Raw genomic sequence first — 17,141 nt, 5'->3', positions numbered from 1 at the left:
GAGGCGGGAGGGAGCGTGGGGGCTGTGCCCAGCACCGGTGTGCAACCAGCACCTTCCCAGTACCGGTAGAGCACACGGTGCTGGGGGGGCTGCCGGAGGGGGGCGGTGCGTGTGCGTTAACCCCATCCCGGGGCCGGCGCGGGGGGAGACGAGCGGACGGCCGTGCCCGGTGGCCGAGAACCACGCCACGAGGACCGCGGCCCACGGGAGGGTGAGGCTGCCGCGCGGGGCGCTGGGGGTGCTGCCCGGCCAAGCCGAGACCCCGCTCCCGGGGCTGGCGGCGCACCGCCGCGCACCGAGGCGGGGCAGGTCCCCCGGGCAGGGGCTGCCGGGCGGGGCGGGGCGGGGCGGGGGTGGCTCTCCCCGCTCTCCGCGTGTGCCCAAGGCGCCGCTACGTCACTTTTTACAGCAGCACCCTGAGATGGCGGCGCGGTGCCGCCCCGCGCCCGTGACCCCGCCCCGCGGGGGGGGCGCTTTCGCGGTTTCGATTCCCCGCGCGGCGCGGCGCGAGCGGCGGGGGCGGGGCGAGGGCGGGGCGGGGGCGGGGCGCGGGGGCGCCCGTGTTTAGAGGCGGCGGCCGGTACCCGCGGCTCGGGGCTCTCGGCGTGCGGCGGCCGGCAGGTACGTGCGTCCGGCAGGTACGTGCGTCCGTGCGCTGCGACCCCCGTCCTCGGTCCTCCCCCCTCCCGGGTTTTGTGCGCGGGGGGCGCAGCGGCCGCCCCGCTCCCGCCAGCACGGCGACGCCGCCGTGTATCTGCGGCCGCTGCGTGCGGGGTTTTGGGGAGTGCGTGTGATGGAGCCCCGCCGCCGGGCTGGGCTGCCCCCTCCGCGCCCCTCCGCACCGCGCGGTTCTTCGCGCACCGCGGGGCCCGTGGGCGGCGCTGCGGGAGCCGTGGCCCCTCGGGCCGGCGCCCCAGCTCGGCGGGGCCGGCGGAACCCGCGCTGCCGCGGAGCGGGGGTGCCCGCAGCCCGGGCGCGGGGGGGCTGTGCCGGCTGGGAGCCCCGCCAGGGAATGTGTGGGGAGCTTGAAGGAGGGAAGCGCGCGTTCCTGCTGCTGCCGGGCATCTGTGTGTGGGGGGTGTTAGCCAGGTGCGGCTTGCACCGAGGAGCTGGGGGGAGGTGTGGTGGAGTGGCCGTGCTTGGAGAGACAAGAGGGAGCCCCTTCGGCACAGCCCTGAGCTGGGCATTGCCTTCGATGGGCTTGGAGCCATTCCCTGAAAAGCAAAACTCGTGTACGAGGTCGTGGAGCGGTCACCGAACAGAACAGGCTTTTGCATTTGGAAAGGAGTTTGGGCACAGTGCACGCTTCAAAAAAAACACCACCCCAAACCCAACCACCAAACCCCAAAAGATCTCTCATCATTCTCTGTGGTTTTTTTTACACAATTTACAGAAGAATAACATGATGTTGATAGAGTGGCTTTGCTGCAAATGGGAAGAGGCTTTGCTTTCCCATGAAAACACGCAGGAGGGAGTGTTTCCTGCCAGTGTTTTTACCAACACGCAGTTAAACTTCTCAGGCGTTGGCTGTGAATGGAAAACCTCGCTGTTAGGGGAATCTTCCTGTTTGGGGTTTGTTTGTTGGTTTTGTTTGTTTTTCATTCCAGATGCAACACCATCTTGAGCTAATGTATACAAAGGAAATACTGAGGCTGTTTGTTGCTGTTGCTTTCTTACCCGATCAGCTCTGTTTGATGACAGGAACATTGCTAGGCTGAGCAAACAACTGCAGCAGGGTCAACGCCTCCCTCCTGGACTGAGTTAGGTCTTGTATGGCTGAGCTAGATCAGGGATTTCAAGACTGTTGTTGTTTCGGAGGATAGAAGCAGGGTTAACTTTTTCCACTGTTTTGTGAGGTTTTGGGTGTTTTTGTGTTGTACAAAAGTGATGCCGCTGTGTAGACAGAATACTGACCGCGCTTTGGCATTGGTTTTTCCGTATGTAAAGTGGAAGATTAAAGTCCTTTCTTCGTTTACTGGAAGTCATAAGTATGACAGTTTGTTTGTTTTTTTTTTCTTGAAAACACAACTCCACACTTGCTTTAACTGTATGTTTTCTTTGGTATAACTTGTTACTGGTTGAGTTACAAACAGGGGAAGATCATTTGAAACTGAAAGCAAAAAAGCCCTGTTTTGTTTGACTTTACAAAACAGGATGTGCTGAGGAAGAAGGCCAGACCTGTCACTGGTGCAAACCGCAAAGCAGCCTTCAGCGAAAGCTAGTGCATAAGTGCTTGGCGTGAGTTCAGCTTAGGAGGAACAGAGGGAGGATGTTCCGAGATGTCACCTGTCCTGGTTTTGGCTGGGAAAGAGTTAATTTTCTTCCTAGCTGCTGGTACAGTGCTGTTTTGGATTTAGGATGAGAATAATGTTGATAACACACTGATGTTTTAGTTATGGCAAAGAGGTGTTTACACGAAGTCAAGGACCTTTCAGCTTCTTCTGCCCTGCCAGTGAGGAGGCTGGAAGGAGACACAGCCGGGACAGTTGACCCCAACTGGCCAGAGGGATATTCCATTCCATACAATGTGTCATGCTTGGTATATAAATTAAGGGGAAAGGTGGCCTGAGGCTACTGCTCAGGAACTGGCTGGGCATTGGTCAGTGGGTGATGAGCAGTTGCATTGTGCATCACTTGTTTTGCGAATTCTAATTCTGTGATGATGACTATTCTAGTTTCCTTTTCTGTTCTACTAAACTGTCTTTATCTCAACCCACAAATTTTACTACTTTTTAAAATTAATTTCTCTCCCTCATCCTGCTGCAGGGCAGGGGGGAGTGGGTGAGTGGCTGTGTGGTATTTAACTGCCTGCTGGGTTAAATCACAACACCACCTAAAATCCAGGATAATGTGTCATGCCTCTGTGTGAGGACCTTTGTTGCCAAATTAATCAGCAGCATGTTGAGGTCTTGCCTATAAATTGGAAGGCCTGTGATATTTTTTTTTTTGTCTTTCAGTGGTGTTATTTTTCCTTGTAATTTCTCTAGGGGGCTTTCAAAATGTCGTGCAATTTTAGTGACATGAAGATACCTTATGGATGGGCTCAGGACATGCCAGGTAGTCTGTAAGTGCCAGTCTGTCAAGTTTCTGTTTCCCTCTTCATGGGTTTCATTCATTCTACAGGGAGCACTTGCGGTGTAAAGCAGGTACAGAGCTGGTGTCATGGTTGTATGCACCCATCTTGTTTTGTGGAAAGTATTGTCTTGTTCTTGGTGATGTGCTTTTGATTTCCATTTCCTTGCTATGTTGTTTCCTAGCCCTAGAACGTTTCCTGTGTGCAAGTCAACCACACATACCTATTCTAGAGGACTTACTTGTAACATTTCAGTAGCGTCCTTGTATTGAGGTTTTGCTTGGATTGCTGTGAGTCAGCAGGGCTGGCCCAGTACTTCTGGTGGTCTTTGGGTCCTGTTTCTGTGGTCTTGTTTGCTTGTTATGTGTCTGCAGAGGAACAGAGCTGCTAACCGGTGTCAGCTATACGAGTGTGTTATGTGGCTGGCTGGAGATGTTGGGCAGCTGGGCTTAGTTATTAGTAATGTTACATATCTGATATTAGTTAGAATTAATTAACCACATTTGATTAGGAATATAGAGTTATAAGAAATATTTTAGTGGAGTTTGTGTTTGCATAGCAACAGACAGCTACTATGAAATCCTTTGTACAGCCCCATACCAAGGCTGAAAGAATAGGTCAGAATCACCTAGTAGGAGTTATTAGAACTTAGATAACAGACTTAAATACTGTATCCAATCATCTTTAATCTTATGTGTAGACTAGGAGAAAGCATTGAGATGTCAAAATGTAGAATTAATGGGAACTGGGGAGAGTCGACTGGAACAGCTTGTAGCTACCTGCCAAGAAACAAGTAAATGTAGGTAAAAGGTAATTCTGGCAGGGGGTAGCGCGACCACAGGCTCATGTACCACCTACCCGAATAATACCCCAGACCCATTTCCAGACCTTTCTAACCTTTACTGTGCGGAATCGGATATGGGAGGAGAGTATGTTAATGAATTTTGGGAAATATTATGTTTATACATGAATACTTAATGACTATGTTCATGAATAAGTTCTATATAAGGTGTATGATTTTGAAACTTGGTGTGCGTTGATCATGAGAGGACTGACTCACGCACCTGCTCGTTAATAAAGAAGTGTCTGCTTATCTGCATCACATTGGTGTTGATAAGTTCTTTATTCCGAGATTTCAGTAACAGTAATAACTGCTTTATAACAGTTTGCTTAAATGGAAACCAATGTACAGTGGAGGAGGAGGACCCTGGGAGGTCATTCAGGCCAGCCCTGTCCAGAATAGGGTCCTAGGCCAGAGCTTGAGTTTTCTTGTGTTTCTGTTCCACTTGCCCTGCTTATTTCATGCAGACCTTGCACACATCTCTTCCTTATCTGGTCTGTATGTAGCATTTTAGGTGTTAGCAGGCCTTTGAGATGTGTGTGCTAATGATATCCTGGGGTGAATTTGCCAAATGTTGATAAGGATGTATGTCTTGTTTCTGACAATGTCTGTGCTGTACCATCATTAATTTACTACAGAGTGTGTTTCCAGGGGAAAGCTTGGAGTGAAATGAAGAGCAGCCTGGGGTGTTCTGTCTCACTTGGTGTGCCAGCAGCCATTTAATTTCTTTTGAAAGCACAGCCTGAACTGAGAAGTCTCACAGCTGACTTTCAAAATGCAGATGTAGCACTTGCATGCTAGATCTAATGCAGGTACAGATCCTGTCTCAGGAGTGAGATGTGCTTTGTGCTGGCAAGATGCACTGCTTCAGGGTGCTACTGCACTGATGGAGCTACAGAAAGGTCAGCTGAGTTCCTCGAGTACTGGCTGAACACTTAGGAGGGAAGGGTGTCTGCAGAAGCAAAACTCTCTAAGTGGTATTTAGGGTTGTTTTCTGTTATGGGGGATCGTGTTCAGGTCTCCAGTTCAGACTGAAACAACCTGATAGTTTTTTCTCTATTTGTTTACCTAGGCAATTGTTTTCTTTGTCCTTTTGGAGGCAAACGCAGCTACAGAGACGGTGGTCTTCACCTCAGGAGTACTGCAGTGCGTAGGATGGTGGCTGCCCATAGGGCCCAGGAACAGCAAAGATACTCCATTTGGTCCAATTTGTGCTAAGGTCAGGGCGATGTGTCCTGATCAGAAGCTATCGCTATGCTGCTCTGATTGCCTTGATGTTTCAGATTTACTCTAGAATCTCATTCTTTGTTTTCAAAGTGGTGCTGGCTTTTACTGGGAGCAAGGGGTCCTCTGGCATTTCCAAGCTCTTATAGAAATCTGGCAAGGTCACGTGTGAAAGAAATGTTTCTTTTGTTTCATAAGGCAGAGTGAGAATCTTATGTAATGATAGTCTATCCCTAGCTATCTGAATATATCCCTAACGACAGGGATGTCTAATAAGAAGCTTTCTAAGTGGTATACTTTTCATTTGAGTTGACCAGCTTCTCCAAGATGAGCTGACGTATTTTACAAGGGCTGAACGTGCTCTTCATGAGATACTGGCTGGACATTCAATTAACATTTTCAGATAATCACAAATACCACAGCAACTCTTTCCAGACTGAACAGATCCATGAGGGTGGCAATGTCTAAATCCCAGCTTCTTTCCCCTTTTCTGTGTGAGATTTCCTAATGTATCTTATTATGGCCTGTTCAGTTAAAACCTGTTCATCCTGATTGCAAAACTTGTATGTTTGTCTCTATTTCTCCAAGGCCACCTCTGAAAATACAGGTGTGGGTTGCTGGGGTTTTTTTGTGCACCATTTCAGCATTCAATGGAAAAGCAAAAACCCGTACTTTTTTCAGGAGCTTTTTTCTGCTTTTCACTGTCATGGTTATGTTTATATGCAATGTTGTGGTTTAACCCCAACTGGCAACTAAGTACTATGCAGCTGCTCTCCACTCCCCCCTACCCCCGCCTGGTGGGATGGGGAGGAAGAGACTTGGAAAAAGGTAAAACCAGTGAGCTGGGATAAGAAGAGCTTAATAACTGAAGTAAAACATAATAATAATTGTAATGAAAAGGGAGATAGCAGAAAGAGGGAGGAATAAAACTCAAGAAAAACAAGTGATGCACAGTACAGTTGCTCACCTCCTGCTGACTGATGCCCAGCCAGTCCCCCAGCAATGATTGGCAGGTCCCAGCCAAACTCCCCCCCCACTTCATATACTGAGCATCATGTTCTGTGGTGTGGAATATCCCTTTGGCTAGTTCAGGTCAGCTGCCCTGGCTCTGCTCCCTCCGGTGGTCTCGCCCACCTGCACACTGGCAGAGCATGGGATACTGAACAGTCTTGGCTTAGGGTAAGTTACTTTGTAACAACTAAACCATCAGTGTGTTAGCAACATTATTCTCATCCTAAATCCAAAACGCAGCACTGTACCAGCTACTAAAAAGAAAATTAACTCTATCCCAGCTGAAACCAGGACAATGCATTCAAAGGAGGCTGCTGTGTTCTGTTCTTTGTTAGCTGCTGTTGCTGGGAAAGCATATAAAACTAGCTAGCAGGCAGAGCATTGCCTCTTCAAGCTATGGCCTGCTAAAGCTGTCTCATCCTCTATTTTCCCCTCTCTTCTTGGGCCTGCCCTGACATTCATGTACATCTGTACCAGGACATACTGAACATGGCATTTGGAAGAACTATATGCAGTGTCCTTGCATACATAGCCCTGCAAGGACTGCCTGGATGGACGGTACCGGTGGTGGGCACGGGGCTGGAGGGGTCACTCTTGATGTAGCAGGTCAGGGTGACACGGCAGTTCCTTTTGGCTGGCACTCGGAGCCAGCATACTTTTGTTGGGCAAGAGCTATTGAGAGCCTGGAGGTTTCCTGATGAGAAAACATGAATTAATCAAATGCTGATGCAAAGTATTTAGTTGTCACTCGACTACAGTTTAGATGTGGTGTTGGGCTTTTTCTCTCCCTACCTGTTGGTGCCAGTTGGTAATGTCTGCCTATTAGGTTAAGGGGGAAGAAAGAAAAAAAGATTTCATTCCTGTTAATCAGAGGAATAAGAATGTATGGTCTTTAGAAGTCAGATTTCCTGGAAATAAGGAGATGCTAATTTTTCACCACTATTTTAATTCAGATGCGGAGCTGCCCAGTTTGCTATACTTCATTTGTTGCTTGCATCATAGAAAGCTACTGTGCCTCCAGAATAAAAATGTTACTCTACCACCGAGTAATGCCATAGGGACAGAACTTCAAAGCTTAACTTTCAGTATCAACAATAATTAAAAGCACGGCTGTGTTGACCTTCCACTTTTTCTCTGTGAATAAGCAGCGTCACACAGTTTCTCTTTTAAACCATGTAAACCAGATGCAGACAGAACATACCGCTTGGGTTTGCGCTGAGATTTATAAAATTTATAGTATTGCCAACTTCGGATGTTTAGAAAGCACAAGCTGGCGTCTTGAGACTGATAGCTGGCGTAAGGAATGCAGCCTTTTTCAAGAATGACAAATGGGTTTTCTGGGCAGTCTCTTTGCTTTCAAGCTTATCTGCTGAAGTGAGAGGAGTCAAAACTCAGCCTTGTAAACCCCCAGAACTGCCCTGCTTCTGAGGATAAGCCTGACTGAAGCAGTTCAGTGGGACACTGACCATCACAGTAACATAAGACTTGGCAACGTGAAGTAAATGGGAATTTTGCCCACTGGCAGCAGTAGGGGTTGGAGCTGATAGTTTCTGACTTAACTGTGTAATCTTTTGTTTTACTTCTTTGAGTAAAAATCAATCTGTTTCATTTTGCTGCCACAGCCATGCTGGTGGCCTCAGGAGCCATAAAAAACCTGAACAGAACACACCATCTTGTCTGGTCTTTTTTTGTTTGTATTTTTCTTTGAAAGACAAGGTCTCAGCAATGCACTGTGAAGGGTCTCCCAGACTTTAGGGTGTCCCTGCACATTTATGTATTTCATGGACTCTATAGCTTAGGAGAAACACCTGCTTTACAAGGGGAACCTGGCTTCCTCCATTCCTGCCAGCCACAGTAGAGTAATTGTCTTCATAGTAGCTTGATATGGTGCTGTGTCTTAAATTTGTGACCGAAACAACACTGATGACACAGTAATCTTCTAGCTGTTGCTGAGCAGTGATTGCATAGCATTGGGGTCTCCTCAATTTCTCACGCTGCCCCCCCAGCAAATAGATTGGGGGTGCACAAGAGGTTGGGAGGGGACATAACTGGGCAGATGACCCAAACTGACTGAAGGGATAATCCATGCCATGAAACATCATGCTGAGCAATAAAAAGGGAGAGGAGGGGGCTTAGGGAGATCAGCTGCCCTTAGCTCGGGAACTGGCTGGGCACTGGTCTGTATGTGGGAGGTGGTGAATGACTGCCTTTGTGTCACTTGTTTTCTTTCTCTCTTCTTCCACTTTTGCTTACTAAACAATTTTTATCTTGACCCATCAGTTTTCTTGCTTTTACCTGTCTTTTCCTCTTTCCCCATCCCACTGAGGGTGAGGGGGGAAGCGAGTGCTTGGCAGGCAGCTGCGGTTAACCCTTGGCATGACAAAAATATTTCTTTAGATATATATTCAGATGCAGTTGTGACCTTTACCTGTGACAGTTAAGTCAGAGTAACAAGCAACATTTTTGTTTATTGCTTGCCACACTTGGTAGACTTTATATAATAGGTCAACTGATTTTGAGTTAAAATTATTTATGCTTCAGGAAGATGTTAGGCAATAGCAAGCCATGCTGTGCTAGCCAGCACAGCGATTCTTTTCGATCATTAATTTGGATGTCAGATTTGCATGTCTGTGTATCTCTTGGGGCTGCAAACTTGGATGTAGTTGCTAAAGCCTGCAGCAGATATCCCAGTTATTCAAATGACCTACGGTTTGAAGTTTTGGCTGGGAAGCTTCAGTGCTGGGAAAGAATGGGAATTTGTGTTCTGTTGGAAATCCTGCTGCCTGGAGTGGGGAGGGGCTACCACCTTCGGATCTGAAGCAGGGAGCCCAGTTCCAGAATTTCTCAGCATGGGACACATTTGAAAGTCCTTTTAAAATGTTTGTTTCAATTGATGATATCTTGCTGTATTGTGGGAAGAACAGTCCTTTAAAAGCCTTGTAAATACCTTTTATTTGTAATTGTGCTTTAAGTGCATTCCAAGGAAAAGTAATGTAAATATAAGTCTGGGTAAAAATTTCATACTAAGTAGAAATATAGCTGCCTTAAAAAAAAATCTATTGAAATTCAGCTATAATTTAGAAAACCACAGGTTCATGTGTGTTGCTACATGAATAAGCTCCTGTATAGCTGAGCTGTTTTGGTGTTATTCTTGGTGATACTAATTTATCTAACCTTCTGATGCTAAAAAGTTGAAAGAATTGCAAAAATGAGGTAGAACCATCTTTTAGCACTAGCTTTTTATTCTTTGCACTGTTCTATTCTTCTCCTTTTCTTCACCTCAGTAGTGCTCATACTGTGCAGTGTAAAAAAAAAAAAAAGTCCTGCTTCTGCTATCCAGACAGTGAACAAGTGTAACTCATAAGTAGTATTTTGTCCGAGTTTCAGCTGGGATAGAGTTAATTTTGTTAGTAGCTGGTGCAGCGCTGTGTTTGGGATTTGGTGTAAAACCAGTGTGGATGGCATGCCGGTGTTTTTGGTTGTTGCTGGGTCATGTTTGTACCGGGTTGGGGACTTCTTGGTTTCTCAGGCCTTGCTGGCGGGAGGGCCGGAGGGGACACAGCCGGGTCAGCTGGCCCGAACTAGCCAAAGGGGTATTCCATACCATGGGACGTCATGCTCGGTATATGGTGTGGAGGGGGGATGTTGGCCAGGGTGGGGGGACCGTTGCTCAGGGGCTGGCTGGGCATCGGTCAGCGGGTGGTGAGCAGCTGTACTGTGCATCACTTGTTTTCTTTTCTCCTTTCCCCTTGGATTTCATTCCTTTCCCCTTCTCCCTCCTTTTCATTATAACTGTTGTTGTTATTATTTTGCTTTTGTTTTGGTTTTATTTCAGTAATTAAGTGGATCTTATCTCAACCCTTGAGTTTTACATTCCTTTCCAATTCTATTCCCCATTCCTCTGGGTGTGGGGGGAGTGAGTGAATGGCTGCATGGTACTTAATTACAGGCTGGGGTTAAACCACAACGTATTTTTAAATTGTTTACTGTGTGCATGTTGCTTAATGAAGTGATGAATGAATTTGCTGAGGGTAGCTATCATCATTACTCCTCTAACATGACTGGTCATTGTACCTCCCTCATGGAGATGGGACCTATTTTTTGTTAGTTTAGTTTATAGCCAGAAATTATCTATTCTTGGTGCTTTGCTGGAATTAGGAAGGTGATGTTTGGATTGCAGACATCATCACAGAGTGTTTATTTGCTTAATTAAGACAAAACTGTTGACAGGCCTTTTCCCAGCCAGCCTGAAGCAGTCTGGATCTGAGCTTTGTGGTTGCACCTGGTTCTTCTGCTGTTGCCTCTTCAGAAGTGTGGGCTGCTGCTCTCCTGTCTGCTTAGTGCAGGTGTCAACCTACCAAACACCTCTTGCACTTGGATAAATGAGGGAGGCACAGTGTCATCCATAGTGTGCCTCTTCATGCCTCTGTGTTCACAATACGGTACTAATTCTGAACATTTCGGGTTCATAATGAGGAATGCTATAGAGAAAATATGTTGGTAGTATTTCTTGGTTGGTCTGTAGGTCCATATACTTAACAATGCCTAGCTTGCTTGGATGTGAAGAGATCTTGCAAATGGTGGACTGGTTTTGGCTGGGAAAGAGTTCATTTTCTTCCTAGTAATAAGTGCTGCATTTAGGATTTCAGACTAGAATAATGTTGATAACACACATATGTTTTAGATGTTGCTAAGCAGTGTTTACACTAAATCAAGGACTTTTCAGCTTTTCGTGCTGTCCTACCAGCAAGGAGGCTGGGGGTGGGGGCTGGGGGAGGCACAGGAAGCTGGGATGGGACACAGCTGGGACAGCTGACCCCAGCTGGCCAGAGGGATATTCCATACCATACAACATCATGCTCAGTATATAAATTAGAGGGAAGGCTGGCCAGAGCCTGCTGCTCAGGAACTGGCTGGGCATTGGTCAGTGGGTGGTGAGCAGTTGCATTGTGCATCGCTTGTTTTGCATATTCTAATTATTATTTCCCCTTCTTTTTCTGTCCTGTTAAACTGTCTTTATCTCAACCCACAGATTTACTGGTTTTTTAATCCCATTCTCTCCCCCATCCTGCTGGGGGTAGGAGGGGAGGGGAGTAAATAAGTGTCTGTGTGGTGTTTAGCTGCACGCTGGGTTAAACTACAACAGTCCTTTCTGGCACCAAGTGTGGGGCTCAGAGGGTTGAGATAATGACAGATATGACCAGAGAATGTTAAAACAAATTTGTTATAAGCATTCATTGTATTAATTTAATAGTCATAGTCACAATGTTGATTTCTTTGCTTCCAGAACTCTTGTTCTCAGAGTTGCATTCTGTGCATTACTTACTGTATGTGTTGTGCTGTTTATCACCCCTGGGGGCTGGGTTAAGGTTATGATATTGTACTCTGTAATACAAATTATGATGTGATGCTGGTCATGAGGCTGACCTGGTATCTGTACTCAGCATTGCCATTATCTCTGTACTTCAGGGGCCATCTCTCGGAAGCTATTAATCATTACATTTTTTTACCTTTTCTCCTTGGAGAGCTGACCTATGGGGGAGGCAAGGGGCGACATTTTCCCCATCTCTTTCACCTTCTCTTCTCCTCCAGGCTAATTACAATAGCTCTTGAGAATTTTGAATATCATTGGAGTGTTCAAACTGGCACGTTCCTATTGATGTATCTTCTACTCCTGAATAGGTTTCAGGTCTTGTTTAAAGTTCAACAGCTATTTAAGAATACCACCCAGAGATCTGCCCTGAGGCTGGATAGTTATGAGTGTCAGGGTGTGTGGGATAGTATGGGCAAGTACCTAGGGCAGTTGGGCGCCTCCAATGTTGTGGAACTTCACCCCTGAACAAGTGCAGAATTCTGAAAAACAAATAAACTATTTGGAAAAAGTATGCTGTCACCCTGGCCATTCCAGAGTGACATAAATCACTGCAATATGGTGGGACCTGGCCCATGCCTACCGAGCCCTGTTCAACCTATTCAGTATCCTCAAGGGGAAGAGAAGGTCTCTAGATGTGACAACAAAGTGGTGAGCACTGCAGCTGCTCCAGCCCCCTGCAGATGGACCAGAGAACCAGTCTGTGCTGGTATCAGTTGCCCCAGTGCACAAGAAGAAATAATGGAAGCATTAGTCAGCTCATCTAGTAAAGGAAGAAACTCTTCCCTTGCTAAGTGAAGAAGTGGATGAGGCAGACTACTGCAAAGCAGGGCCATCATGAGAGCAGGAGGAGGAAGAGGCCGAGACTGAGCTCATGAACGAGACAGTAACCACCTGATCCCTATCCCTGAATGAGCTGAGAGATAAGTGAAAAGATTTCAGCTGTCATCTGGGTGAGCACACTGTCACTTGGCTGCTCCGATGGTGGGGTAATGGGGCCAGTACCCTGGAATTACAGGGTAGAGAAGCCAAGCAGCTGTGATCCCTTTCTAGGGAAGGGGACATTGACAAATGGAAAGGGGCACAAGTGCTGAGCCTCTGGAGGTGACTCCTGTCAGATATCAAGGAATTCCTTAAGTGTCACCCAGGCAAGTGGACCACTGTGAGAAGGGTATGCAGTACCTGAGGGAATTAGCTGTGCAGGAGGTGATTTGTGATGACCTGAACAATGATCAGTTATCTAAAGACCCAGATGAAGTAGAGTGCACTGACCCATGTGGTAGAAGTTTGTATGGAGTGCACTGTTGCCATATGCCAACTCAATGGCAGTAATGACCTGGAAGGATGGAGAGAGACAAGTGGTGGATGACTTGGCTAGCCAACTCTGGCAATACAAAGTCTCTCTTCTTCCTTATGGGCTTGCATCTCAGCTGTGGAGAAACTGTTGTGGTTTAACCCCAGCTGACAACTAAGTACCATGCTTTACTAGTGGGATGGGGAGGAGAATTGGGAAGAAGGTAAAACCTGAAGGTTGAGATAAGAACAATTTAATAATTGAAATAAAATAATGATGAACAGGGGAGAGGAGTAAAATCCAAAGGGAAGGGAAAAAACAAGTGATGCACAATAAAATTACATACCACCTGCTGACTGATGCCCAGCCAGTTCCTGAGGAGCAATCAGCCAGCCCTGGCCAGCTCTTCCCGGTTTATACATTTAGCATGATGTTCTGTGGTGTTGAATATCCCTTTGGCTAGTTTGGGTCAGCTGTCCTGGCTGTGCCCCCTCCAATTTCTTGTGCACCTCTGTGGAGTGGCTGGAAGACAAGGGACATATTATGAGCAATCCAGACTGAATAACTTGGTTGTAATAACAGGCCGCAGCCCTAACAAGCTGCAGGTGTTGTGAAGGACATGTACAAGGCCAGGGGAGATAGGGAGGCTGTGTGTTCATGGAGAGATGGGGGAGTTGGATGGAAAGATGAGAAAAAACAGGATGCCTGCACAAGGGGGGGAGCAGCGTGTGGGCACCACACTGGTCCCAATCATAAGGGAGGTGGAAGTGTGGAGTGAGTAGTTTTAACCTATCACTTTTTACTTAACAAAGCCTACATAGCATGTTTATCTTTTGCTGAGAGTATAAATTGCTGTAAGTCTTTTAATAAAGTGGCACTAACTTGATCACATTGATTGTATAAGTTGTGTCCGAGCTTTCTGCATCAACACCCCTCCAACCTTCTCACTGGCAGGGCCTGAGAAACTGAAAAGTCCTTGGCTTTGTATGAACATTACCTAGCAACAACTAAAAACATCCGTGTGGTATCAACATTGTTTTCACACCAAACCCAAAACATAGCGCTGCAGCAACTAAGAAGAAAATTAACTCTATCCCAGCTGAATCCAAGACACTGTCCAAAACGCTGTCCTGGGAGTTCTAACAATTCAAAGAAGATGGGTCCTACTCCCTACCTGTGTGGACCAGTATCTCAGCTGTTAGGAGTAAGTGTTCCTCTGCTCAACAGAGGATTTGGTGGGTACACACCACGGGCTACTCTGGCTTCATCTGTATGACCACAAAGAGGTCATGAGGAAGTGGGATGGAAAATCTACCTTGACCCTAGAGGCACAGGTATGTGAGTTACAAGAAAAAATAATCACAAAAGGGGGTTCTTTCAGGGGAATTGCTGCTCCAGTTTCCAGTGGACAGGTTCCTAGACAAAGTAGAAGGGCTGATCTTACTTCTGATTATAATAAAGGGACTTCTGATTTGTATTTACAAGAAATGAGTAATGAATACTATGACCACAAGTAGGAGGGCCCTGCCTCCAGCCAGGTGGAGGAAAGGGACAACCAGGTTTACTGGACTGGGGGGGGTTCGATGGCCTGGCACATCAGACCCACGGGAGTATAACGCTCTGGTGGACATCAATGCACAGTGTACCCTAATACTGTCAAGCTATAAGGGGGCAGAACCCATCTGTATTTCTGGAGTGACAGGGGGATCCCCACTGCTCACTGTCTTGGAGGCTACACCTAAATGAGAATGAGTGGCAAAAGCACCCCGTTGTGACCCGTGCAGAGGCTCCATGCATTCTTTGTATAGACTGTCTCGGGAGAGGGTATTTCAAGGACCCCAAAGGGTACTGGTAGTCTTTAGGTATAGCTGACTTGGAAATAGAAGAAATTAAACAGCTGTCTACCTTGCCCAGTTTCTTGGAGGACCCTTCTGTTGTGGGGTTGCTGAGGGTTGAAGAGCAACAGGTGCTGATCACTGCCACCGTGGTGCACCAGAGGCAGTATTGCAGCAACGGAGACTCCCCAGTTCCCATCCATAAAGTGATTTGTCAACTGGAGAGCAAAGGAGTGATCAGCAGGACCCACTCACCCTTTAATAGCCCCATATGGCCAGTGCAAAAGCCTAATGGAGAGTGGAGACTAACGGTAAACTGTTGTGGCCAGAATGAAGTCATGCCATTGAGTGCTGCCATGCCAGACATGCTTGAACTTCAGTGTGAACTAGAGTCAAAGGCAGCCAAGTGGTATGCCACCAGTGATCCCGCTAACGCATTTTTCTCAGTCTCTCTGGCAGCAGAATGCAGGCTGTGGTTCACTTTCATGTAGAGGGGCATTGAGCACACCTGGAATTGACTGCCCCAGGGGTGGAAGCACAGCTCTACCCATGGACTGATCCAGGCGGCACTGAAACAGGGTGATGCTCCAGAACACCTGCAGTACATTGATGACATCATCATGTGGAGCTGTACAGCAGAAGGAAGTTTTTGAGAAAGGGAAGAAAATAGTCCAAATCCTTCAGAAAGCCAGTTCTGTTACAAAACAAAGTAAGGTCAAGGGACCTGCGTAGAAGATCCACCTTTTAGAAGTGAAATGGCAAGATGGACATTGTCAGATCCCAATGCATGTGGTCAACAAAGTAACAGCTATGTCTCTATCAACTAGCAAAAAGGCAACACAAGCTTGCTTAGGCTTTGTGGGTTTTGGAGAATGCACGTTCCAACTCACTGTCTGATTGTAAGCCTTCTCTATCAAGTGGCCCAGAAGAAGAACAATTTCAAATGGGGCCCTGAGCAACAAGCCTTTGAGCAAATTAAACAGGAGGTAGTTCATGCAGCAGCCCTTGGACCAGTCTGGGCTGAACAAGATGTAAAAAATGTACTCTACATCTCAGCCAGGGAGAATGGCCCTACCTGGTCCTGTTGTACTGTAGGAAAACATGGAAGGTGGAAAGCTGCTATGTGGAATCCTACACAAGTTGCAGAAACTGTTGACAGGCAAGGTGTATCAAGGTGAAAGCCATCCAGCTGGGTTTAGATATTGCTGAATGAGAAAAAATGGCCAGTATTTTGTATTAACTCATGGATGGTGGCAAATGCTTTGTGGGGGTGAGTACAGCAATGGAGGCAGAGCAACTGGCAGTGCACGGGTAAACCCATCTGGCCTGCTGAACTAGGGCAAGATACTGCTGCTGGAGTAGAGATCCTGGTTGTAAAAGTATGTCATGTAGGTGCTCATGTACCCAAGAGTTAGGCCACTGAAGAATGTTAAAACAACCAGCAGGTGGATCAGGCTGTTAAGATTGAAGTGACTCAGGCAGATCTGGACTGGCAGCTTAAGGTTGAGTGAGTTATAGCATGATGGGCCCACAACACCTCAGGCCATCAAGAAAGAGATGCAACATATAGATGGGCTCAGGATCAAGGGGTGCGCTTGACCATGGACACTATTGCACAGGTTACCCATGAATGTGAAATGTGCTGCAATGAAGCGAGTCATGTGGTTAAAGCCTCTCTGGTATGGAGGACAATGGCTGAAATATAAATGTGGGGAGGCCTGGCAGATTGATTATGTGACACTTTCACAAACCCACCAAAGCAAGTGCTGTGTGCTTACAGTGGTGGAAGCAACCACTGGGTGGTTAGAAATATGTCCTGTGCCCCATGCCACCACCTGGAATACTATCCTGGGCCTTGAAAAACAAGTCTTATGGTGACATGGTGCCCCAGAAAGAGCCGGGTCAACACAAAATAGCCTCATTTCCAAAACAACCTCATAGACACCCAGGCCAAAGGCCATGGCATTGAGTGGGTATATCGCATGCCCCATCACGCACTAGCCTCTGGGAAAACTGTACAGTACAATGGACAGTCACAGACTACACTGCAAGCAATGGGTGCGGGGACATTCAAACACTGGAATACGCATTTAGCAAAAGCCGTCTGGTTAGTCATGCTAGGAGATCTGCCAGTTGAGCTGGCCCTGCACAGTCAAAAGTTCTATACGCTAGAGAAGGGGATAAAGTCCCTGTAGCACACATAAATATGCTGGAGAAGACAGTCTGGGTTATTCCTGCCTCAGGCAATGGCAAACCCATTTGTGGGACTGGTTTTGCTCAAGGAACAGGGTGCACTTGGTGGATAGTGCAGAAGGGTGGGGAGGTCTGATGTGTGCCTTGGGGTGGTTTGATCCTAGGTGAGAATAGCCAGTGATTTGAATTGTATGATGTTAATTGCTGTATAATACTGTGTCATCATTACTATGGTTGCTATATGCTGTATCAACAGTATTACAGTAAAAAATAATCTAGATTTGTGAAGAATGAATTTT

At 46.9% G+C, this 17,141-nt stretch overlaps 1 protein-coding gene across 2 annotated transcripts in view; it reads left to right on the top strand.

Moving 5' to 3' along the window:
* The first annotated feature begins 555 nt into the window (after positions 1-555).
* The window catches only part of TRANK1 (tetratricopeptide repeat and ankyrin repeat containing 1), a 65,806-nt gene continuing 49,220 nt past the window's right edge, over positions 556-17,141 (top strand). The window contains exon 1 of one of the 2 annotated variants that reach the window (XM_040590332.1): positions 556-621. Coding sequence is in view for 1 of the 2 variants with exons in the window: in XM_040590331.1 (XP_040446265.1) it covers positions 3,000-3,064 (65 nt within the window). In the remaining variant the exon portion in view is untranslated. Of the gene's footprint in view, positions 622-2,984; positions 3,065-17,141 lie in introns of those variants that run through there. The other variant, XM_040590331.1, reaches the window with a different exon arrangement.

Source organism: Falco naumanni, chromosome 4 (genome assembly GCF_017639655.2).
Source record: "Falco naumanni isolate bFalNau1 chromosome 4, bFalNau1.pat, whole genome shotgun sequence".
Classification (NCBI taxonomy): Eukaryota; Metazoa; Chordata; class Aves; order Falconiformes; family Falconidae; genus Falco; species Falco naumanni.
This window is presented reverse-complemented; position numbering and strand designations above follow the sequence as displayed.